General features: G+C 33.1%; 1 protein-coding gene across 2 annotated transcripts; it reads right to left on the bottom strand.

Moving 5' to 3' along the window:
- Positions 1 to 17163: 17163 nt before the first annotated feature.
- LOC146923050 (NAC domain-containing protein 62-like) lies at positions 17164 to 21739 on the bottom strand. Of its 2 annotated transcripts, XM_085715799.1 has the most exons (6): positions 21440 to 21739; positions 20364 to 20641; positions 19764 to 20072; positions 19327 to 19629; positions 18342 to 19088; positions 17164 to 17779 (listed from the first exon to the last, which is right to left on the bottom strand). In XM_085715799.1, the coding sequence occupies exons 1-6, from the start codon at positions 21651 to 21653 to the stop codon at positions 17771 to 17773; spliced, it is 1860 nt and encodes a 619-aa protein (XP_085571925.1). In that variant the 5' UTR covers positions 21654 to 21739; the 3' UTR covers positions 17164 to 17770. The 2 variants fall into 2 exon arrangements, with proteins under 2 accessions (XP_085571925.1, XP_085571924.1); XM_085715798.1 differs by lacking the exon at positions 17164 to 17779 and having other exon boundaries at positions 18108 to 19088.
- Between the last annotated feature and the right edge of the window lie 5659 nt (positions 21740 to 27398).

Raw genomic sequence — 27398 nt, 5'->3', positions numbered from 1 at the left:
TATGTGGGGCAATTGAAATCAAAAAGCCTATCAAAGAGGAACATTCCTTGTATCAACCATTAAAATTCACAATCTTTCCTACCAATCATTACAAACCCTTGGTGCTTAAACATGAAGCACTTTGATCTTGACAACTTATTTTCTTTTTGGATTTTTCTTTCTTTTTCTCTTTTTCTTTTTCTTTTCATGTACACATTGCTTTTCTTTTCTTTTTGTATTTACAACAACATGTTGTCTTGATCAAAGATAAATTTACACCATAGTACTTGACATAAGATTTACATCTACCCTCTCTCCCCAACTTGAATCAACAAATACCCTAATTGAATGTTCCTCTACTCTAAGGCAAAAGGGACAAATAACATTGAAATTTTAGGGTTCAACAATTAAAAACATATCAGAGTCCTAAAGTGCGTCAAGAATGAACTGAATTTTGAAAAATTTAAAGGCAACTTCATCAAGCATTGTGCTTATGAATTGACAGTTCATAATTGATGACTCCGATTCATTTGGCTCAAATGGGTTAGCAAATACTCGCTCTTCTCACAAGGTAGGCTATTTGTGGTCAAGTAAGTTTCACTCAATAACAAAAATGTGCCTTGATCACTTCCATGCCTTCACACAATTTAAAACAATTATTGGATTTAACATAACACAAACGAGTTAAACAATGAAAGCCGGTCTCCTTGCATATGTACAAACATTTGAGGTTTCCTCACTTTAGGCTAGTACTACGTGGTTCACAAACAAATAAATTATTGTAAAGAACTAAATGAAATGAAATTTGCACAAAGTACTCGTTCCATATTCGAGTAAAAACCTAGAAAAACTGGAAACTTGTACCTTGGCTTTGCGCTTTAATCACAACTATGAATTGTTATCAATCATCTGAGATTTGAAATTAAGCAAGAGTGATACGCAAGAAACTTCCACAATTTTTAAATTAAAACCAATTGAAGTACTTGAAAAATGCTAACACATTATTATACTACAAAATAAAATTAAACCATACTAATATAAATATGAACATCATAATACTAAATAAAATGAAACAAAAGTTACCATACATTAATAACCAAAATACTTAACAAAGTACTGATAACATAAAATAAAATATGAGTTCATGTGCTAAAATAAAAACCAACAGAATATTGTTCACAAAGAAACAAAAGAGAAAAGAAATAACAGCTAAGGAAGACAGCAAGAAATGACTGAAAGCTTTGATAAAATCACTCTTTGAAGAACTAGCTTTCAATTCTTTTCCTCTTCCTCAAGACTGCATGTCATCATCATCTGACCCATGGGGGGTTGAAGTAGCACTTGGAACATTTGCCGGATCATCATCACCTAAACCACCCATATCTTCCTCCATGCTCGCATCCCCCTGACCTCTAAAGTCTCCACCCCCTCCAAAAGGTTTTGGCGTGTCCTCAGGCCAATTTGCATACTCTTGAAAAGCTGGAGGTGCCATGAATTGTGCCATAATCTCCGGAGGGTATCCATGCTGCTCCTGCATAATGTATTGAGATTGCTGAAAGTACATGTTTTCCCGATGAATGGCTGACATCATATTATAATTAAGCACATTATTCTCATGTTTCCATTGAACATAGCTAGCAAAATCAAAACCAGCTGCTGGTGGGAATGGAAAAGGTGCATCTTGAGGCTCGGATTGCGAGGGAGGTGCCCTAGAAGATGAAGCTTGCTTACCCTTACCCTTTTTAGATTGACCCATGATGTAACGGGTAATGAAGGCATCATCAATGGGGTTTTTGATTATTTCATGATAATCAGAGGGCATCCTCATGTGGGTGTCTTTGATCAAACCCATGATCAAACCAGGAAAAGATAGGCGAGTTTTTGGCTCACCATGGCCTTGAAGCACAACCTTTCTAAGTTGCCAAGCAATAGTTCGAGCGATATCTACCTTGATGCCTTTGAGAATGTAAAAAATTAATGGACAGACATCAATGGTACAATCGAGCATATGACTATTAGGCTTGACATTATGGAGGATGAATCGAAACATCAGTTTGGCTGGTGGTTTCATCAGTTTATATTGGGCAATGTTTTCTCTACCCGCATCACTTTTGTCATAGGTTTCCCCCTCTAGCATTATGAATTTTTTTATCTCATTGTGGACATCATCAAGGAGGAAGTGACCTAGGTTTTGTTTCTTATGGAAATCATCAATCCCATCCTCAACCTCGACATCTAGGTCGAAAGGATCTCCTAGGAATTTGTTTATAGCATCCCGATCAAACTTAATTGTCCTACCCCTCACAAAAGTTTCAAAGGTGAATGGATCGGTTTGGGGGTTTTGAGGAAGAGCATTGGCATAGAACTCACGCACCAACTCTTCGTTGATTTTGGTTATGGGGTTTAGGAGCCTTGTCCATCCTTGTTCAAGGAAAAGCTGGTGATAATTGCCATATGGTCCATCAGGTTTGATTTGAACAACTCTCTCAGTCCACAAGGTCTGTTTTAGCAGTGCATTGTACCTATTTTGGTGGTACCTAGACAGGAATTTCTCTTGATCATAGGACTGGTTTTGGGGTGGAGGTTGAGGTACGGATGACTCGCCTTGCTTTCTCTTACCGGTGTTAATTCTTTTAGGTGCCATGCCTGCAAAACAACCAGAAAAATACCACACCACAATAGAATATACAATTAAAATCAGTATGGAACAAAATAACACAACTGCAGGTTGAATCACAGAAACATGCAGCAAGTTCTGCTGCAACTCGCAGTTGCGAGCAGAAGCACTCGCAGTTGCGAGCTATTGATGAAACTCACAGATGCGAGCAGATTCACTCGCAGTTGCGAGTTGCCCAGAAATTGGCACAACGCAACTTTTTCAAAACTTTTCTCAGTGCCATTGTTTTCTAACCCTAAGTAAAGCATTTTTCGACCCTAAACAGATACAAAGATGAGTCTAAATCAATACTTGCTCAATTTTTTCAACCCTAAGCATTTAATTGAATATTTACAAAAGGGTTATTTTCAACAAAATTGTTTTCTGCAAATCTGTAACAAGTTTGAACGATTCAATCTCATCTCTGTTCTTAGGTGTGAAATTCAAACCAAAAACTCACATAGAAATCAATCCTCTAACCTAGGGTTTTCATGCAAAAAAAATATATCATAAAGCTTTAAAAACAATGAATAACATGGATTACAAACCTGAATCAATTGAAATGCAAGTGCAGAGAAATAAACCGAATAATTTGACTTGCTTTGGACTTGAATTTGATTTTGAATGATTTAGGCTTTGTGTTAGTGTTTGAGAGAAAACTTTTGGAATTTTTGAATGAAAGAGAAACAAAACCGAAAATGAAGGAGATAATGAGTGGGTGAGGGGAGTTAATGCAAGTTAGTGGCATTGGTTTTCGTAACTGCCCAAAAACTGCTGCTACTCGCAGATGCGAGCAGCTTTACTCGCAGATGCGAGTGAATTGGCAGTCAACATGGTCAAAGGCCATTAGCTCGCAGTTGCGAGCTATTTTACTCGCAGTTGCGAGTACTTATGGTTCAAACTTTTGCTCTCTGTTTGAATTCTGTTTTTGGATGGTGTAATGCATGCACATGACTCTAATATCTAATTATGCATTAAAACACTAAATGGACTTACAAAATTGGGTTGCCTCCCAACAAGCGCTTGTTTTACGTCATTAGCTCGACGCCTTTTTCGTTAGGGTGGCCAAAATGAAACGGATAGCACATCATCTTTCGAAACCCTACTTTTTGGTAGGAATTCCATGAACTTTAGGAACAAAAGATTTGGAGTCCATGACCTCCCTAGCTTTGGTTTATTGAACAAGGTGCAAATTTCATCAATTACCCGATCAATTTCTACCTTGTTCACTTTCTTCCCTCTTGCTTCCATTAAATCTTCCTTGATTAGTAACCGTTCCTTTTTCTCAACCACCATGACTTCTTCAATATCAACAATTGTAACTTCCTTATTTTGAACAACAACTTCTTCAACAATCTCTCCGACTCTTTCAAACATGTATGGATTATTTTCTTGTTCTCCAAGAGTGGATTGATTGTTGGCTTGGTTATCCATGATTTGTGCTTGAATCAACTCAATTTGAAGTGATAAAGTCTTCAATCTTTGGTTGGTATCTTGCATGTTTATCATGGATTGTTGCATGAAGATGTACAAAGTATTTTCAATCACCGAATATCTTTCATCTTCATAAGAATGTTGCTGATACTGTGGATAGGATTCATACTCGGGTGGAGTATAGAAGTTGAAGTAACCATGATCAGCCATGATTTTGGCTAGGTGGTGATCCTAAAACGGAAACAACTAACAAGAAACTTTTCTATGTTTATCAACAAGGGGTTAGTACAAACAACTATCAAATAAAGAAAAATATTTACAGATTATATACAAATGCTTAAAACGATAAATCAATCGTTCTATCTATGATAACTAAACACCATTCCCCGGCAACGGCGCCATTTTGATGAAAGTCGTTCTTAGCATCAAACAAGATAAGTATTTTTGTATATTCTCCACAGGGAATAGTGCGTTATCAATGACAGTTTAACATCGATTATCATTCCAAGTATTAAGAGTACTTGTTTGTTTGAAATGTGATTATCTAAACTAATTTGCAAAAAGTAAAAGATGAGATAAATAAGGATTGAAACTTGTTAGAAGTAGCGTTCCTTAACCAAGCTTCACACGTAACCTAATGATCCATACGAATTCTAGCTTTATAAACAACATTATCACAATCAATTCTAAACTACCCTTCGTGTCCAAAGTGATATAATTATTTCTAAGTTATATGTTTAAACATTCGTGTCCAAATCCCTTAAACGATAACAAAGTCGATCGGATAACTTAATCGACCGTGTCCAACCTGATTAAGCATCCGAAAGCATTAAACTCTTGATTATGGTGATTATCACAAGATTAACAAAGTTGTCAAAGAAGTTAACCTAAGATATATTGCTACTCTAGCTCTAGATTCAAGAGTTTGTGTCCAAATCATCTTGAATCTTATTGAAAGCATTAACACAAGAATAACAACAATATTGAATATAAATTGCTAGAATCATATATTGCAAGATCAAAAGGATTACATGTTTAGCAAGATCAAGTACCTCTCATCCTAACAAAGAGTGTTTAGCTACACATCATCATGGAAGCCTTGCAAGGATGGATTGAAAAGGAAGGATTCATTACACTTGTGATGTCTCAACAAAGGAGTAAGCATCCAACTTCCAAAACCACTCTCACTCTATGAAGAACTACCTTCTTTCTCTCTATAAAATTACAAGCTAAAAGCTATGAAAAACTAAGAGAAAAGGATCCTCAAAAAATCTAAGAAAATCCCAACATAATAATTTCAAGGAATAGCAAGTGGGTGTTTTAAAGACTATGCCCTGCCTGAACTCGCAGATGCGAGCTACATCACTCGCAGATGCGAGTTGCTTCTCTGGACCAATGCAAAGCTGCCACGTCATAAATGAGGAGGTCAAACCGCCCTAACTCGCAGTTGCGAGTAAGGGAGCTCGCAGTTGCGAGTTGCTCGCATCTGCTACTCGCAGTTGCGAGTTTGAGTGCGAGCTGCTTCTCTCCTGGATCAGCTTCTGCCCAAATAGTGTTTTTCCATGGTTTTGGTCTTTAATCAGTGTCTTGAGGCTAATTTCTGCACAAAAGGATAGAGTAAGATATATAAAGCGTAATAAGGCATTTAACACTTATTTCTCGGCTTTTCCTTCGATAACTTGTAAAACAAGTAACAAAAAGTGTATGAAATATAACATGAAAATAACACTTCTTGGCACTTATCAGTAGGTATGGGACTACATGGTTGAAGGAAGGCTTATAAGAATTGTTAGGTACTACCCATATCAACAAGATGCATCTTCTTTTCGGTAGCCCATTCCATAAGAACTCCACAGTTAAGCGTGCTTGGCTTGGAGTAGTACTAGGATGGGTGACCTTCCGGGAAGTTTCCCGGTAAGCATGTGAGTGAGGACAAAGTATGCTGAAAAGACTCGTGTTGGTTTGTGGGGTTAGTCGGCAATCCTGAAAGCAGTCTGGGATGTTACATTAACCTAGTAAAACTGTTCAGGACCAATTTTTTTGATATTTTCCAGCATTTATTTCTTCCAGCATTTATTTTCCAACAATAGTTTATTTATTCTCTTTTCATTTTTTTTTCCCTTAGAGATCACAAAGATAACAAACATGCGTAACAGAGAGAGAATTCAAAGTGTGAAGGAATGGTTCAAATCTTCACAAGCATTTCTTAGCATGTTACTAGTGCAAATTTTGGCAACTGGGATGCAACTTCTATCAAGAATCATCTTGGTTGAAGGGACTTACATATTTGCACTTATTGCCTATCGACATATTGTTGCTGCGATTTGTGTTTCTCCCTTTGCACTCTATTTTGAAAGGTAATTAATTTTCAGTTCTATATTTTATTTGCAAATTGTTTCATTAATTTGGATCAATTTAGATCAAATACATGTATTTTTATAGTAGTCCTTTTATTTTTCAGTATATACTACATGTACAATTTTTAATGAAACTCCAAAATACTCTTACTCTATGGCTCTACCTTTAATGATAGCCTCTACTTTTCATTTGTCTTAAAACATTTTAACATTTGCTAATGATTAGAATTTAGAAACCGTCAAAAATAAAATATTTCTAATATATGTATATTTTTTTAGTCAAGCGAAAGAAAAATTCACGAGATTTCACAAAAGGTATATTGTAATTAAACATGATTCTATTTTACTTTCGGTTTTTGTGGCAATCATGGAGGTAATGGTGCATGTGCAACTACATAACACTCATCGGGATGAATTCATGAAAAATAGTTTGCTATATACAACATTTGTCATTTTTTTTTAAAACTTAATATCCGACCTAAAGACTAAGTAATTCAATTGGTAAAATCCCACCGCTCATTTATTAGACCTTATATAAAACAAAGCTCTGAAGGAACTAGCCACCGAAGTTAGTATTGGGGAGAATCAAACCTTAAACTTCGAGAGAAATACATTTCAAGGAAGCAAACCAACACCTTTAAGGATCTATTTGGAAAATCTCGTTTTTGAGCTTATAACTTATGTCTTATAAGCTCATTTAACTAAAAAGACGTGTTTGACAAATGTCACTTTTTCATGAAGTTGAAGCTTATTTTTACCAATTTATAGTATTTTTATAAACTAATTCAAGTAGCTTATAGCATGTCATTATTTGTCCCAATTTTACCCATGTATTCTTAGTTGAAGAAAAATAAATAAATTACTTTTATGTTATTTCATACTTATAAGCTAGATCAACCACTAATTTTATCAAACACTATGAATTCAACCAGCTAGCTTATTTGTTATAAGTTATAATTTACCTTATTATCTATCCGCTATAAGATCAATCACTATAAGCTAGGCTATTGACTATTAACTATCTTTTATCAAACACAGTGTAAGGGTTTAAGCTTAGAACTTATGTCTTATAAGCATAATCCACTGAAAAAGACTCGTTTGATAATGTTACTTTCTCACGAGCTTATAGCTTATTTTTACTAACTTATACCATTTTTTGATACGGTAATTAAGGTAGCTTGTAGCTTATCATTTGTATCTCAATTTTACCCTTATAACCTTAATTGAAGAAAAAAACTTTTTTTTTTATCATTTCATACTTATATAAGTTAATTCAACCTCCCTTTCAGGAATAAAATTAAAAAAAAAAAAAGTAAATTCAATCGATAATTTTACCAAACACTACAAATTCAACCAGATAGTTCATCCGCTCAAGTCAATCAAAGGGATTTTATGAGGATGTCATTGGTATCTGGTGTCTTTTTTTATTTTTTTTATCTCTTTTAACCAATCATTTTCTCTTATTTGAATAAATATTTTTTTAATTATTCATCTACTATTTTTTGTTATCTAAATATAATTAAAGCACCCAATACCAATGTCACCTAAGTATGGTTTAAAACCTATATTTTTTTAAAAGAATGTAAATTAGCCACTCAAATTGGCATCGAAGAGAATCGAACCTGACACCTCGAGGAGGAGCACACTCCCAGTTTCCAAGTCAAAATCACCAAACCAACCCAATTGGATTAACCTATATTTAAAGGGTTTTTCTATCATGTGTAAATTTGCACATGTTAATAAGAAGTTTAAAATATAAATTTTGTATTGAAACTTGTACATTTAATATTAAATATAAATTTTTTAAATAAATAATTGTTGTTTTCCAAGAAAAAGTTACTACTATTAGTTGTTTTAACATGTGCAATGTTGCACATGTTAGACAAACTTTTATTATTATTGTAACACCCACGTCGTGGCTTTCGATATCCCGCCAGTTGGATACGAAAGGTTCCCGCCAGTTGGAACGGGCACTATCCGTAAGGATGACCCCACGATAATAGGAGGAACCAAATCACATCGGAATGAGAGGGATCCAGAGGCCGTGTAGGTATGGGACTACATGGTTGAAGGAAGGCTTATAAGAATTGTTAGGTACTACCCATATCAACAAGATGCATCTTCTTTTCGGTAGCCCATTCCATAAGAACTCCACAGTTAAGCGTGCTTGGCTTGGAGTAGTACTAGGATGGGTGACCTACCGGGAAGTTTCCCGGTAAGCGTGCGAGTGAGGACAAAACACGCTGAAAAGACTCGTGTTGGTTTGTGGGGTTAGTCGGCAATCCTAAAAAGCAGTATGGGATGTTACAATTATTATTATAATTAATTAATTTTTGTCAAGATTATTGTTATTATTATTATCATCGTCGTCGTCATCATCTCGGTCTCTAAATGGAGAAACACTTGTGTGGACCAGGACCAAGAATTTTGGTTTTGGTCACACACACAAGTTTTTTCCTTCTCTCTCTTCTCTTCTCTCTTCTCCATTTTCTCTCTCTTCTCTCTTCTCTCTTCTCTCTCTTCTCTTTTTTCTCTTTGTGTGACCAAAGACCACTTGTATGGACCAGGACCACACAAGATTTTCTCCTCTAAATGTATATTCTTATAAAAGAACCGTTGGACCAATCTGTTTGTTATGGTGAAATGGTATTTATTGGTTACTTATGGTTGCAGAGAAAAGGAGAAGAAGTTCAATTGGAGAGTTTGGTTCTGGCTTTTCCTTAATGGATTAGTGGGGTATGCATAATATTTTTTTTTTATTTTTAATATTCCTTGTTTATATTTGAAAACTAGATTAACTTCTCCTTCCAAAATTCAATTTTTTTTTGGTTACCTTCCAAAATTCAATTTGAGCTACCACTCAACGACACCTAAATGGCAATAAGAAATTTGCCATGAATTAAAATACTCTCTTGCAAATGAACCTCTATATATATGCGTGAGATCCTTGGCTATATGCCACTCTCATATACGCCTGAAACTAATAAATAAAACATAGGGTGGTACATAAGGTGGAAAACTAATAAATGAATCCCAGTATTCAACCTCACATGGATATATAACAATATTATAAATTAATATTAACCCTTTTCCAAAACAAAACTAGTATAGGTTTGTTACTCAAAAAAAAAATGTATGTATAGGTGGTACATAGGGTGGAATTAAGTAAAGCATAATGAAATAAGTTGATTAATTTTTTTTTTTAAAAAATGCATGTTACCTCATTTCATTTTATTCTACTGTTTTTGTAACCAATTTTTTTTTTATTCTACTGTTTTACCATGGTAAGTTGTTTTATTATCTAATACTTGTGTTGCTATGTTGATCAATTTCATAATGCAAATACGCCTTTAATTTTTTCTGTGTAAGATTCCTTCAAAAAAAAAATATACGTGTAAGATGAAATATATATAGTGACGTATTCTATATTTGACCTTTAATACACCAATTCTATTTATTAACGATTTTATATTTTTTCTGTGCATGTTAACTTTTACATCACTATCTGACTTCTCATGCAAATATCAAATGTAAAAAATAATTATTTTAAGCATTATTTTATCTTGAAATGCTAATCCATGTCAACATCCTGATTTGCTATGTTTCTTTCAGCCAACATGTTTCTCAGAACATCAATTAAGGAAACAAAAGTAGAACAAGAAATGTTTACTAGTTACTCCTTTAGACATAGGACAGGGCACTAGTGGACAGTCCTAACAAAACCTCAATGTACTAAATAAAATTAGAAATGTATATCAACATAGTGTAACACAAGTAGTATTAGATAAAATTAGATCTTACTTACTTTGAAGAATTAGTCTTTATAATTACGCATGCAGATACTTTGTTTTACCAAAAAAATTAAAAACATTTATCACACAAGTTTAACTTTAATATACATTATTAGTGTTAAACAATTTTTTTTCGAAGAAGCTAAATTAGTCCACTCAAATTGACACCGAGAGAATCGAACTTGAGATCTCGAGGAGGCAGCGGCGAAGCTAGCAGTATTTTCATGAGGTGGCCACGTATAATTTTTTTAAAAAAAATTAACAGTAAATTAAACCAATAAATAAAAAAAATCCCAATAAATAAAAAATGTACTTCACAAAATACTATTAAAATAACAAAAAGGGATTATACCAAAAATGCAAAAGCAATGGATTTTACAAAAAAAAAAAACAACAACAACAACGGAATAAAGTATTGTACCTAAAAATTAACAACGAAAGAAATTAAACCTGATAGTAGCTATTTATGAAAGTCAAACTCGACGATCCTTCTAATACTCAAATTCATCCATAACTGCCTATGAATTTAAGTGACTTGCAATGCCTTTTTTCAATCACGGATGGCAATGGGTACCCTTTGGGTAGGGTACTACAATGCCCTTCCCCATACCCGCATTTGTAAAAAATATCTATACCCGTGCCTGTACCTCGTGGGCAACAACTTCAGTGTCCTTCTCCATACCCTATGGGTACCTAAGTGTCCATACCGCACCCATTACCCGCACTTAAAATATGAAAAGACAATAAAAACATCACAATTGAAATAAAACTATGGTCCAAATTTTTTAAAATTAACTCATAAAATAATACGAATCGTAGTATTTAGTCAAATAAAAATATCCAAAATATCCCTAAAAAATTGTACATCGGCAGGACGAAGTTGTTTTTGTATTAAGTAGTTTTTTTGTTTAGGTTTAGGTTTAGGCTTAAATAGCTAAATAAATTAATTAATTATACACCAAAAATAAATAAATTATTTATGATATTATATAAATATGTATATGCGGGGTTGCGGGGCTGGCAGTATAGTACCCTTACCCGTATCCATATCCATTTAAATTTGTGGGTATTATCCGGACATGTGCCCAGACCCATGCGGGGTTTTACCCTATCCATTGTGGGTATTTTTTGCGGGTACCCATAGGGCATGGTCCAATTGCCATCCATATTTTCAATGTAAATTATAAGGCGTCGTTTCCTTTCATTTGCCCAATTTATTTATTAATAAATTAATAATATTATAATTTTAATATAACAATAATAATGGGATGGATGATGAGACAATATGATATATGTTTTGAACTAGGCTAAAGTGCAACTTTGGCCCCCTATCTTTCAAAAAATTGCGATTTTGGCCCCCTAAGTTTGAAAACTACAATTTTGGTCCCCTATGTTTTAGCCCTTTTGCATATTTGGTCCTTTTGGTCAATTTTGACCAAGTCAACGCACATGTGGCATGCCACGTGTGTAATTAATTAATTAAAAAAATAAAAATCGAAAAAATCAATTTTTAAATTAAATAAATGAAAAAATATTAAAAAATTCTGGAAAAATGAAAAATAATAAAAAAATTAAAATTTTTTGGAAAAATGAAAAATAATGAAAAAATAAAAAAATTTAAAAAACGAAAAAATATTACAAAAAAATGAAATAAATTCTTGAAAAATAAAAATATTAATAAAAATGATTAAAAAAACGAAAAAAAATTCACTGAAAAAATTCACTGAAAAAATTCATGTAAATAAATGAGATGTTTGGAGTTCGAACCCCAAATCCTATATCCTTATTTATTAATTTTGTTACGTCTACAGCAACTTAACCTAATTTTTTTCCGTTCAATTACTTTATTAGATTTTCAATTATTTAACCTAACAAATTTCATCTAAAAAAATGTATTGCACACCAATTTCATTCCTATCCGCTTGCCTTTTTTTCTTTGAAGAAAATATTTTCTACCATATCAATGATCTTACGGGTTAAAGATTATTGATTTGTCTCTATTATAGTCGAGAAAACTCATGCGACACATGGGTCAAAAGTCTAGTATATAATGTAATGTACTATACTCCCTCCGGTCCTAAATATAAGCAAATTTTAACTTTTTAGGTTCATTCAATTAATGATGTATGTGGTTCATATTATGGACCACATACATCATTAATTGAATGAATCTAAAAAGTCAAATTTGCTTATATTTAGGACCGGAGGGAGTACTTCTTCTGTCCCAAATTATAAGAAGAAAAAAAAATACACTTATTAAGAAAACTAAAACATAAGAATTTGGATTATAGTTTTTTGTGTTTTCTTTGGAAAAAGTTTTGTAGGAAGATGTAAAAACAATTTTCATTGGCTATTGATTATGGAAAAAATGAAAGAGAGAAAATTGAATGTAATTTGCATTTAATTTTATGAGAATAAACATAAGTTTTTCTTGGAAAATAGATTTTTTTAAAAAAACAAGATTAAATAGGATAAAAATTTGTCTTTTTTGCTTATATTTTGGGACAATAGAAAGAGGGAGTATCTACTAATTGAGCTGAGCTCCTCGTTAACCATTCTACAATCAATATTTCTGTGTATATATGACCAGTCCTCAAGTTTTTCATTGTATTCCTTTTTATATTGCTTAGGACTTAAAATTGATATGAAATTAATTTTGATTGCTTAAGTTCTTTCCCATTTTTTTTTCTTTCTTTCAAGTTTCACCATTTTTGTTTTATGTTTTTAGACATTATTATCTTTTTCTCTCGGTTTTAATTCTCCCTTGTAAATTTCCCGAAGTTTTTATCAGTTCTTTATATTTTTATTCATATAATACTGTGTGAGTAGATGCATTTGAAAGGTTATATATTACACATTGACAGGGGCGGATCTGTGTGAGGCTGAGTGTGGCTATTGCCACACCAGCCCAGCCCGTTCTTTTTTTATTTTTTTCTTATTTTTTATATACAGAGCATAATTTTTTTTTTTGAAATATACAAAGCATAATTATATAATATATATGTTTTATTTCGAAATATAATGTGACATTATTCTTTGGTCTAGTGGCGCGACATTTTTCTTTGGTCTAGTGGCGCGACATTTGTGTTTCTGTTTGTGTTTGGTTGTTGTCGGTTCAACTTTTAACTTTTGCGTTTTTTTTGATAATTTTTTCATGATAATATAAACAACATAAAAAAAATAAATTTACTTGTAAAAATAAACTTAGTGAGAGTCGAACTTGTGAACTCCAAACAAATTGACTTGATTATCTTCCGATAAGCTATAATGCTTGCAATGTATTTTTTTTTGCAACTTTGATATATATATATATATATATATATATATATATATATATATATATATATATATATATATATATATATATATATATATATATATATAGAGGATGTATACTATGAGAATGGTTATTTTATATGAGAATGATGAGAATGATCATCAACCATTAGATCAAAAATAAATGGTTGAGATTAAAAAGTCACATATGTACCTCACCTTATTACATCAATTCTCATAAACTCATTTCCCTTTTCATCTTCTTCTCCACACAATCAAGATTTTGGGATTTTGGCTACTGTCTCTCTTTCGGTGAAGATTGATTCTTGTTTCTATTTCTCTGCCCTAAAACAAATCAAATTTTGCTTACTCTCTAATCTCTTTTGAATCATTCATTATAATGTTTCTTCATGTCCTAAATCTCACCCTCCCGAATATTTTCAATTTTAAAATTCAATTTAATTGATTTATCCCAATAGTTTTATACAAATTCTTACGACAATTCATTTTGCATTAAATTTGAAATTGAATAAATTAGTTCAATGGCAAGTTAGCAATGTCGATGAAAATACTCTTCGTAATGCAAACTGAATTGAAATTAGTCATCGGTAGAATTAAAGAACCCACTTACGTGAATCCAATTCAGGTACAATAATGAAAACATGAAAACACTATAAATCATTCAACAACTCACTTTTTTTTTTAATTACATATATTATGTACCAAAAAAAAAAAGAATTACATATATTCAATAGAATTTCAATGGAACATTCTATACTTGAATCTCCAATCTTTCAACAAATTTGTAAATCATTGATTGATAATTGTTAAAACAGTTTTATATGAATAAAAATATAAAGAACTGATAAAAACTTCGGGAAATTTACAAGGGAGAATTAAAACCGAGAGAAAAAGATAATAATGTCTAAAAACATAAAACAAAAATGGTGAAACTTGAAAGAAAGAAAAAAAAATGGGAAAGAACTTAAGCAATCAAAATTAATTTCATATCAATTTTAAGTCCTAAGCAATATAAAAAGGAATACAATGAAAAACTTGAGGACTGGTCATATATACACAGAAATATTGATTGTAGAATGGTTAACGAGGAGCTCAGCTCAATTAGTAGATACTCCCTCTTTCTATTGTCCCAAAATATAAGCAAAAAAGACAAATTTTTATCCTATTTAATCTTGTTTTTTTAAAAAATCTATTTTCCAAGAAAAACTTATGTTTATTCTCATAAAATTAAATGCAAATTACATTCAATTTTCTCTCTTTCATTTTTTCCATAACCAATAGCCAATGAAAATTGTTTTTACATCTTCCTACAAAACTTTTTCCAAAGAAAACACAAAAAACTATAATCCAAATTCTTATGTTTTAGTTTTCTTAATAAGTGTATTTTTTTTCTTCTTATAATTTGGGACAGAAGAAGTACTCCCTCCGGTCCTAAAAAGGCCAAAATGGGGGTTAATTGAATTACATATATGTATATGTGTGTGGCGCGCGCGCGTGAATGTGTGCGTGCGCGCGTGCACGAGTTCTAAGATAAGATTTTGTAACTTACGTTGTGCATTATCTATTAATATTTATTTCTCCAAAAAATTTAGTCTTACTTCCTTCAAAAAAAAAAATTAGCCCCACTAATAACTCAATCTCAGATCCGCCCCTGCACATTGAGTGTATAGGAAAATAATACCAAACTGGTCTTTGATTGATAAATCTGAATTGTTCATGTTCTGTTTCTATTTTTTCTCCCATGGTTTTGTTGTGGTATTTTCTTTGTTTTTTTATTAAAGTTGTTCATTTGTGATTATTTTCATATTTGATATGTGAATTTGACACAATATTTCTCGAAGCAACTACATATGACAATCATAGTGGAGAATAATTAATACCAAACTGAATTTGAAAAGAGTTAAAATAAAGAATGATTGGTTAGGAGAGATATAGAGACAAAGTTACCAATATCATTTAAATTCAATGTCATTCAAGTGGAATTCATACAAGAGTTTTGTTGTGGTGCCATGTGCCGTGAGGATTTTAGGTTAATGGACCTAGAGCAATGATATTCTAACAACCAAAAATCAACAACTTTTGTGACAACCACCAATTTTCAAAGGAAAAGTAGATAGTAACACGGAAACCAAAACAATAGAGAGAGAAAGTAAAAAGATAATGTGAGTATGAGAGATAAAGTTGTCACATAGGTTGTCAAAAATGGTTGTTAGAATATCATTTCTCATGGACCTATTAGTATTGTGCATATAATATTGACTTCTTAGTTCGAAATATTTATAAATTTAATGTTTATACTATTAATACTTGAGATTTACTTTTCCCACCCTATATCTTTCCTCGCGCGCCCTATTTTTTTTTCCTAAAATACCCCTAGTCCGGATTATATAATCCGAAATTATTCCGGAATATTAAATCTGGATTTATTCGTGTATTTTGGCACTTCATCCACCCTGATGGATGATGATGCCAGTTATGAAAATATTGTTCCGGATTATATAATCCGAAAAAGTTAGATAACTTCCGGATTATATAATCCGAAAAGTGTAAATCACCCCATTGAAAGTCAACAAAAGGGGGTGGTGAATGATGTTTCCAGATTATATAATCCGGAATGTGCTAAACATGTCCGGATTATATAATCCGGAATGCATCAGTACAGAGGCAGAAGCCATCTGTTTTGGCTGAGCCTCTGTTTTGGCGCATTTTGCTTGCTTCCAAACAGACATATCATGTCGGTGACATGTTCTAACAGTAAATCGAACTTATAACATTAAAATCATCAACACAACATAAATTTCGAACAAAACAATAATCAAATAACATTAAAAATTATCCAAGATTACATAACATTAAAAATTATCCAAAATGTTCAAACGTAAACATAAAGTACAATACTATCAGCCCCTAATAACTACACTCGTACCACCGCCACCATAAAAATTGTGGTGTTCGGAATTTGGGATAATGTAGAGAGAGAGAGAGAGTGAATGGGGAAAGTGAAACTGTAAAACTGTAAAAATAGGGGGTGAAGTTCCTTTTATACTTCGTAATTGTCCGGATTCTATATGCCGAAAAACGTATAGATGTTCCGGATTATATAATTCGGAGGGCATGTTGGTAATTTGTATAGGATGCGCGAGAAGGTCATAGAGTGGAAAAAGTAAATCTCTTAATACTTATATATTTATTAATTCAATTGAACATTCTTCTACTCTCCGCCAGAACCACCAAACATAGATAAAGGGTAGCAATTTGGATTTTGATCAACTTGATTTTGATTGTAACGGTATATATTTTAACATCTGAATGAAGTGTTTGGTCTCTCTAATATAGACCAGTCGTTTTTATCTGTTATTGCAGGTTTAATATTTCTACAATATTTTATTTTCCTAACACAATTTTATTATTTGGGCAAGTAAATGTTGAATCGTAAGGTAGAATAGAACAACACGATCCATTAGAGTCTGCACCAACTACATTAACCTCATTATAGAAAACCATTTATTGTTGCTGTTGAAGCCTCTTGTCTGTTCCAATGAGTGGGGGCACTCAAAGAATATTGAACCGATGCTAATCGTGACATCTAAAAGATGCAGAATAAGTCAAAGGCCAAAGCATCACAAAAACAATTGGCTTTGCTACTTAGTTGAAAGTTAAAAGTTAATAATATTTATTCATAAATAAGCCAAAATAAAATACAACAATAAGAAAATTAAATATCAATGATCAACATAAGGATAATATTTGCGGATATGACCAAACTTCTGACGCAGTTCATATTTTTTTTACTGTTTTTCCACGGCGTCCATTTCGATCGTAATGCAAGTATTGTTTGGGAAATCTTTCTTCAACCTTCGCATGGTTGGGTTGAGGCATGTCGACAAACCTTTATACTGGGGCCAATAATTTGAGTCGTGGACCACTTCGAACCTTGTGTTGTAGATGACGTATACACCTTCATGTAATGTTCTCGAATCACCGAATGTTTAGTGAATGAATCACTAGAACCTAGCCTTGCTTCAGCCATATGTGCTCTAAGTGAAAACAAGGGCCCAAACCTATAGTAGGTTGGTTGGATCAAAGTTGTGATAGGGAGATTGTGAGCACCCTTAAACAATGAATTCCACGACTCAACAAGGTTATTTGTAATGTGACTCCACCTTCAACCCTTATTGTATGCGCTTGAGTCATCATTGTACGCGCTTGAGTCCACTTTTCTCTCTTTGCTTAGTAATTGAACGTGGGTATGGTCGTTACATATCCTGCATTATTGGAAAACAAAAACGTTAAATATGTTAGAAAAATAATATGTGAAAATTTAAAATATGTATTTTTATTTTAATCAGGACAGAAAGTGATACGATAGAAATATATAATAATGAGCATGAAAAATTGTGGTTTGTGATAAAAAGATGAAAGTCTGTTTATAGGTGTAAATAATATATTTTAATCTTTTGTTTATTTCTGTCAAAAAAAGCCTTTTATTTTATTTTTTACCGTAAAAAATATGGATGCACATGTAATTTAATCCTATATTTATTTTCATTAAGTATATATATTTTTCCTATAAATTTCAAGAGGGGAGCTAAATTTAACCTCAACAAAAATTGAACGGTGAAATTTCTTAATCGACTTCAGATATGCACATACTATTATATGATTGTTCTTATCCACAAATATAGGAAAGCCAACCCTCAACGCCTCCTTAACTGGCCCAAAAAAAAGTAATGGAGACAAATTCTACACAGGAATCATCGGCTAGTAAGCATTTCTAAATCTAAGATATCCCCAAATATTAACAAGCAATACTAGCGAGACCATTACAATGGCAGAATATGCAAGAACAGTAGACCGCATAGCGCTAATCGAGGATGTCTTTGAAGTGCACCGAACCCTGCCCAACAGAAAGTTTTTCGACCCCAAGTTGGATTCTGCAGTTGTAACATGTTGCTCACAGATCTCTCTTGCTGACATGGGAGATGTCTTCTCTGAATCGGCAGCACTCTCAGCAGCAGCATGGTTTTCTGAAGCTTCCGACTCCTGCAAACTCTCATCTTTTGTAGTCTCCTCGGAAACAAGGGAATGCTTGACAAATCCTCCTAATCGTATTCTACGCGGGGCACTACCTTGTGCTTGAATCACTGGGTTCATGTTTGGCTCTTCATTTCTTCTTTGTCGAGTCCTCCTTATCCTTATACCAGTGTCACTGTCCAAAATCCTCGATTGTTCATATTCTGATGCACAACTCCCATCTTCCGTCGTCTCCTCAGAAACAAGGGAACGCGCAACAAATCCTCCCAATCGTATTCTCCTTGGTGCACTTCCTTGTGCTTGCATCACCGGGTTCATGTCTGGTTGTTCACTTTGTCCTTGTCTAGACCTTATCCTAATTCCAGTGCCGCCATCGACAACAGTATCCGAATTCCACATTTGCTCATATTCATTTACCACAGTGGTCATTTGGCCCATGCTATCATTAGAAAGAGTCATCTGGGAATTGTTCTGAAACAACCCTACATCACTATTTTGCGGAGTCACTCCCTCTGGATAATCATGTGATGCTAGCAGATTCTGCAGCATACAATCAGATTTAAATTATACCCATGGTATTAGAAAACATAACTAAATATGCCGACATATATACAATAAAATTTGTGTTAAGGTGTCAATTAGAGAAGGCAATTAGCTTAAGAACATTAACAGGAAAAGGTTAGAACTGCCGCTATGTGTTCTGAAACTAACAAATTGCATTCTGATGGCAGAAATCTAGAATGACCAAAAAAAAAAAGGGGTCAGAGCTGTTACTAACCATCATATTGGCCAATTCCACATCCGAGTCGCTGCACGACCCATTTTCTGGAATTTTAAAAATGGTTGGGCTCAGATCAAGACTGATAGACGCCTCACTGGAGAACTCGTCCCAATTAACACACGAGTTGAAAAAGTCTGAAACATCTGTCCCGTTTGTACCATACTGAATTAATTCATTGTTGGCCTGATAGCCAAATTCTGGTGGAAAGTGTGCATGGGCTGGGGAGAATAACTTATCATCCCATGGCTCAAGCTCAAATCGTGGGCTATCAAATATGTCCAAGTTTAACAGCTGGTCTTCCTGAAATAGTTAGCATCAAGTATAGTTACGAAATCAACAAATTCAGTGACTTCAAATCAATAGAAGGATCATTCAAATAAAACATTAAAGGAACAAATAAAAGATTAAACTCAGTTACAGTTAGCCCATCTTACCTCTGCAGCCGGTACTTCTAAACTCTGATGTTGTGCATCAGAAGCATTACATGCATCGCTATAGCAATCAGCTGGGGTTATAACGTGGGACATTGCTTCCTCAGAGTTCTCAGGGATAGCTGCTAGGTGCCTTTCATCTTCTGTCGCTAGTGAGGAAGATACAGGAACCAGACTTAGGTCAGACTGTATTTCTTCTGGAGAGTAATTGGCAGTCGTAGGAGTTGAAGTAGTCTGCTCCGCTTCACCACAGTTTGAACTTGCAAGACTCTCATCTTGCTTCTTAAACAAGCGACAAAGGACATATGGGTTCTGGCATAAGTCAAATCAACCATGTTGAGAAGTTAGAAACATAATTATCTATAATTGCTTAGGCAGTCATAAATCACAGTAGCTTTACATTAGTCAAGGACAAAATAAAGGTACACGGAGTTGTGGTAGATGTAATGAAGTGCGTTGAAAAAATTATGGAACACAATGAACATATAGAATTAGAATCAAGTTACAACAACCAGCATCATTAACTCAAAGTCAGCAACAAATACTTCAAATCAGTCATTAAAACCAAACATAAAATAAAAAAGAGAGGAGATGAGAGTAGACCTGTCCAGGGTTGGTGCCATCAAGCTCTTTTAAGGTAGGTCTATATTCATGCATAACCCAATGAGTCCTCGTCCCCTTCGGAGCCCGACCAGCGTAGAAAACAAGAGTCTTCTTCATTCCAATCAAGGTAGCACCAGACTTGATCCTTCGATCTTTTCCTGTTGCCTTCCAATACCCATTAGTTGTTGCGCGGTTCAATCTGCTCCCATTCGGATACTTCCGATCCATTGGACAGAAGAAAAACCACTCTGGATCCTTGTTCCTTACGATCGATAAATCTACAAAAAGAAAAAAACATCAACCCCATCATCAACAAAAATCATGAAATTTTTACTTAACAAAAACAAAATCATCATATCAAATGCCATAACCGCATGATCTAACCATTCAAAATTAATTCTCACAAAAATTATTGTTCAGTAGCTTTGATAAATCTACAACAAAAACACCACAAACCCCATCATCATCAAAATCATGAAATTTTCAGTCAACAATAACATAACAAAATCATCATATCAAATACCACAACCACATGATCTAACCATACAAAATTAATTTCCCCCAAATTTCACCAAAATTAGTGTTCAAAACCACCGATAAACCTACAACAAGCCCCATCATCAAGAAAACCATGAAATCTTCGATCGACAAAAACAAAATCATCATATCGTAACCATTCAAGATTAATTTTCCCTAATTTTCAACAAAACATTTTCCCTAATTTTCAACAAAACTAATGTTCATTACCACCGTTAAACCTGCAACAAAATTCACCCACAAACCCATCATCAATAAAATCATCAAATCAAATATCATAACCACATTTAACCATTAAAAATCAAAAAATTTCCATAGAAAAAAAAAACTCATTCAACATGCAAAATTACACAGAAACAGTAAAACAAAACAAAATAAAATAACAGCCACTTATAAATTTACATATCAAACACAAACGATCACAATCAAAATGTAGTAACAACAATCACTTATCCAAATCAAAACCAGTCCAAATCATCAAAAGAACAAAAACCTAAATTCAAGAAACAATTAAAGATAAAAAAAAAAAAAATTCTTACCAGGCAAATCCCAAGGCTCAAATTTACAAACATCAACTTCACGAATAACCCAAACTTCATCACCGTTTCCATTGATCTTCATCCTTAAATAAAAATCAACAAGCTCCTCATCGGTAGGCCGGAAGCGGAACCCTAACGGCAGCTTGTTCAGTGAGAGAACCGCCAGCTCCTCCGCTTGTTGCGACGACGGTAAACACTCAACTACGGCACCCATTACAGTGAAGAGGTTTGAGAATTGGGATTTTTTTTTAGGGATTTTAGGGATTAGGGATTTGTGAAGAAGTATTTTGATTTTGATTTGATTGAGTAATGTTTTGTTAGCATTTATTTATAGAGAAGAGAAAAGAGTAGAAATTGCTGAGAAAGTGATGTGTGAGAAAATAGTGGAAAACAAGGGGGAGTGATGTTTGTGTTAAGGAGTTGTTTGGTTGGTTGAATTGGAAAATTGAAATTCCATGTGGCTAATTTATTTATAAAGGGAAATTTTCATTTTTAGGAGAAATGTAAAAAAGAATCTTTTGATTTATTTATGGATTCAATTTAATTTCACACGGTTTGCTGCATATACGGTAATAAATGGAGGACCCCTAAAAAAATAAAAAATAATGGAGTTGTATAAAAGTAAATTTTTTCCTAAAAAAATAAGGGTGGAATTATTTTAGAAATCCTAACTCAACTAGTAAAAATATTGAACTTTGTTGTCGAATGTTGTGATCGGTTTGTAAGTTGGTTGTGTCATTTGTATACGAGTTTTCAATAATTATTGTTATTTCATCTATCTAAAAAATATAAAAGTATATTTTCTAGGTAAAATAATTTTACTATTAAATCAAATAAGAACTCCTTAATGAATGTTTGATTCGTTTAAATGATAAGAGATTTGTACCCCTCAAAAAACTGAATGAGATTCGATCCCGAATTTGAATGTGGAGAATTGTACGATAATTTTCCGCAAAAATTATTTATCGATAAACAATTGTGGAAATGTTGTACCTATAATATGGTACCAAAAATAATAATAATCATAAATTGTCACTTTTCACTTCCTTTTAATCTTTATAAGTCAATCCATCTTTTGACCAAAAATAAATAAAAATTCTTTATAAACCAAAAATTATTCTTTTTAGGAGAGGTTTTGTGTTTTTTTAAGTTTTTTTAAACCAAAAATAATTTTTAGGAGAGGTTTTTGCATCATAATTGAATCTGTTTTTTTGTTTTTGTTTTTTGAAGGAGTCATAATTGAATCTGTTGTAAATTTGTAATTCATTTACATTTACAAACAAGGTAAAAATCAAAGTGAATTTTGTTTCCAAATAGGACCCAGAGGATTTTTACGCGTTGCACGATCTGGGCTTCTTATTTTTGGCATAATATGAAGGGGAAACAAATTTATTAATTTATCAAAATTTAAAAAGTATCCATTAAGATATATTCAATAATTCCTCTCAAAAATTAAAATATTTATCAAGCAAATTGCCAAAAAAAAGTTCATTCATTCATTAAATAAATTTACGCGTTACCTTATCTTACGTACGTGTGTGAACTGGACACGGAGTAACCGGAAGCGTCATTAAAATGTTAATTAAACATTACCAAAAATAAAATATAAAGTAATTCAATTAAAGAAAGTGTTTTAACTATGGTAAAATATTTTATAATCCAAAAATAAATATAAAGTATTTCAATTAAAGAAAGAGTTTTAACTATGGTAAAATATTTCCTCTCAACCCATTTATGTTTTTTCCTTAAGTCTTCTACCTGCTTATGTTGTCGTTATGGTGTTGGTTTGAGACTATGTTCCTTTGAATCAATCATGCGTATGATTTTAAAAGTAATTATAATTATAATTGTTTAATAGTGTAATTTTTTTAAACTATAGAATATATAAATTAAATCCATAAAAAATTGTACATGTTAGTAAAACCAAGTTCGAATAAAAAAAATTGATCTATATGATCAAAACATATTAGATTATATACGTGTGAAATAATTAACTTGCCTTATTAAAAAAATTAGTATTCTAGAAGGGTTTAAAAAAAAATATTTTTGGTAGTGGCCAGAGTTTGAACCCCGGACCTTGCATAGAAGGGTTTTAAAAAAAAATATTTTTGGTAGTGGCCAGAGTTTGAACCCCGGACCTTGCATATTTTATACATTGTCCCAACCAACTGAGCTAAGCTCACGATGACAGAAGGGTTTAAAAAATTTAGTATTCAAGAAGGGTTTTTCGTAAAAATAAAAACAAAATACTAAAGATATGCATCGATACATGTTTGATATGTCCCGATATATCGGGAGAGCATCCGATGATTAAATTTTATTTTTTTAAAATACAATTGTTTGATGCATTTTAGATATGTTTCGAATACACCAGAAATACAACAGTAGAAACAGACACGCACGAGATACATAATGTTTCTATTATTTTGTTTTTTTGTTTTAAAAAAAAAGAGGAAACATAGTAAAAGTACATATGTGTGAAATAATTAACTTGCCTTATTAAAAAGTGTAGTCTCCGTTTGATGGTCAGCATATGATAGAGACAGGATATGATATAAAACTGGATAGAGATAGGATATCATAAGAACATGATAAACATTAATCCTATCTCGTGTTTGATGTGCACATGATATCATTATAATTAAATGAAAAAATTGCTCTCATAATTAATTAAATATTGCAAGAATGACATGTTATTGTTAATTATAATAGAAAATACATGCTATCATTATTTTAAAAATGACAATATTTTTAAAAATGGCAAAATATCAAGATAATAAATAAGGAATGATCTTCCAATCCCATCACATCAGAATAATTTCTAACCCAGCATATACTCAGGATAGAAATTACAAAGGAAAGTTAGGATAGGATATGAAAATGGTTTATTTTATCTTATCCCTTTGGTGCATCAAACATGAGATTTAAGCAGGATATGATTAATGTATCATATCCTGTCTCCATATCCTGTCCATCAAACGGACCCTAAGGGTTCGTGGTAAAAATAAAATACTAAATTTTTACGTTGGTGTCTCACAATTTTTTTATGATTCAATCCAGTCACTCACAAAAAATAGTAAATACTAATCCAGTCACTTGCAAAAAATAATACTTAAATAATTCTAAAAGCAACGTTCAAAAGTTTTTTGACTTAAAGATGGAGACAAAACTAGTAAATTATTTCATGCTTCAACTTGTGCAAGAAGGAAGTGAAACTACATAAAAAAAAAAAAAAACTATGTGGTGATGATAATATTATGGTGGAGGATCAAATTGGGTTATGCAACATCGCTCAATCTTATTTTCAGAACATTTTCATGCTAAACAATGGGGATCACATACACCCATTATAGAAGTGGTTCCCCATTGTATATTTGCGACCGACGATTATTTTCTCACATCACCTTTTACTGAAGATGAATTTTGTTGTACTGCTTTTTCTATGCACACAGATAAGTCTCCCAGACCAGATGATCTTAATCCAGGTTTTATAAAACCATCCTCTAATTGGCAGAGAAATTTATGATGCTTGTTGTTCTTGGTTGGAAAATGGTCAATTTCCTAATAATTTAAATGATACTAACATTGCTCTTGTTGCCAAAGTTGACCATTTGGAAAGTATGAAGGACCTTCACCCAATAGCTCTCTGCAACATCATCTATGAAATCCGTTCCAAAGTTCTAGCCAATCGCCTTAAACATGTTATTCCTCATTGTATCTCAGATTCTCAAGTTGCTTATGTGTCTGGTAAAGATATTATTTACAATGCTTTAACTGCTTTTGAGATCCTCCACTATATGAAGTGCAAAAAAACAAGTAAGAAAGGTGCCAGTGCACTTAAACTTGATATCAATAAAGCTTTTGATAGGGTTGAGTGGTGCTACCTTTGGGCTATAATGGAAAAGATGAATTTTTCTGATACTTGGGTAGGGTGGAGAGTAAACTATTATGCAATGATTAATAACAATAATGTTGGCTCTATAACACCTCGTTGTGGTCTCCAGAAAGGTTATCTCCTTTTGCCTTCTCTTTATTTTTCTGCTCTGAGGTCCCTCAACTTTTATCTCAGGCATCACAAGAGTAAAGGTCTCATTCATGGTGCTAGGTTTATAGAGCAGGCCCATATGCAAGTCATTTCATGTTTGCATATGATAGCTTTCTCTTATGTAATGATATTGTTTCTAAAGTGGGGACCCTTAAGCATATCATTGATACTACGAAGTAGCTAGTGGTCAAGCAATAAATTATATATATAAAAAAAAAAGTTATTACTTTCAGTTGCAATATTGATAGTGTCGTTCGTGCTAATATAACTACTCTTTATCGTGTTGTGGAGACAACATGACACAATAAATATCTTGGCCTCCCCTCTACGGTAAGTAGATACAGAAAGCTATCTTTTCATTTATCAAGGATCACATATGAAAAAACATTGAGCATTTGAATTCTCGCTCTTTATCAAATGCAGGTAAGGAGGTTCTTATAAAATCAGTGGCTTAAACTATCCATTTTTACTGTATGGGAATCTTTCCTCTTCCAACTACACTGGGCAAAGAAATTGAGCGCATGATGAATTCACTTTATCAGGTAGAAAGAAAAATGGTGGTTGGAGCATGGATTGGTTACGGTGGGATAAGATAACAATTTAAAAAGATCATGATGGCCTAAATTTCTGTGACTTGGAAGACTTTAACCTCTCTATGTTATGTAAGCAAGGATTGAAAATCACATTAACCTTTCATGTCTCCTTACTAGAGTTCTCAAAACTAAATATTTCCCTCGAAAGGGTTTTTTAGATGCCAACATCGGTCATAGTCAAAGTTACACGTGGAAGAATATTTGGAGCAATATTCCTCTCTTATATCTTGGATACAGGTGGAAGATGGGTGACGAAAAATAATGTTAATGTTTGGATTGATCTGTGGATCTGCACAAGAAAAAATATGAGACCTACAACCCCAGCTCCATCTCATATTTTAGATTTGAAAGTCTCGCATCTTTTACACCTTTCCACCAACACTTGGAATGAAGAATTAATTGCTAGTTTTATGAATCGTCAAGATGGAAAATATTTGTAAAATTCCTCCTCGTACCAGAGCTACTAACGACTCTATTGTTTGGAAGGCATCACCCAATGGTGCATATATTGTGAAGATTGTTTAGTGTATGTGTGTTAATCTCACGATTGATGATAATAGTTTCCAACTATGAAATATGCAAAAACTACCGAAGATAAAGCATTTTTGTTGGAGACTGCTATGTTGTTGCCATCCTACTCGTCTAAATTTACATAACCTACTTATTAAATGTCAATCTAATTATGTTAGGTGCTCCAGTTCTGTTGAGGATGATATGCATAAATTTCTTGAGTGTTCTTAAGTTGTTAACTGTTGGAAGGGGGAAATTTATGGAATAGAATTGAACACCATCTTCTAAGTCATGGAAGTTTTGCAGCAACTATATTTTCCATTCTTGCATGTTTGGATAAGGACATTATAGCTCGTCTCCCATCTATCCTTTGTAGCACATGGCGCAATCGAAATACTTTCATGTGGGAGTAGAAGCAAGATGATACTTCGACCACTCTCAACCTTGCTTTTGTTACACTCTGCGACTACATTTGATGCAATTGGTCAATCGAAAATCCTAGCAAAGCACTGCCAACTCTAGCTTGGAAGAATCCTAGTACGAACTGGTTGAAATGTAATGTTGATTGCGCCACTTTCTCGACTAAAGGGAAATTCAAAGTTGGCGTATGCTTTCATGATAACTCTTGAAATCTTGTTCAAACCAACACAATGGTGTACCCCTTTCTTTAATTGGTAGCAGAATGTGAGGCTACGACCCTTTAATATGCTCTTCAATAGATTTAAGTTGCAGATATGAACGAGTCAATTTTGAGAGTGATTGTCATATGGTTGATGCGTTTACAAACGGTGGGCATTTTGATAACAAACTA

Source organism: Medicago sativa, chromosome 5 (genome assembly GCF_051527215.1).
Source record: "Medicago sativa cultivar Bolivia chromosome 5, Bolivia_mono, whole genome shotgun sequence".
Classification (NCBI taxonomy): domain Eukaryota; kingdom Viridiplantae; phylum Streptophyta; class Magnoliopsida; order Fabales; family Fabaceae; genus Medicago; species Medicago sativa.
This window is presented reverse-complemented; position numbering and strand designations above follow the sequence as displayed.

Excerpts from the sequence above, each read along its gene's own strand:
- LOC146923050 (XM_085715798.1), bottom strand. The coding sequence starts at position 21,653 with ATGGGTGCCGTAGTTGAGTGTTTACCGTCGTCGCAACAAGCGGAGGAG. Across the intron at positions 20,073-20,363 it reads ATGGCACCAACCCTGGACAG|AACCCATATGTCCTTTGTCG; the intron begins GTCTACTCTCAT and ends GACTTATGCCAG. Across the intron at positions 19,089-19,326 it reads TGGAATTGGCCAATATGATG|AATCTGCTAGCATCACATGA; the intron begins GTTAGTAACAGC and ends TGTATGCTGCAG.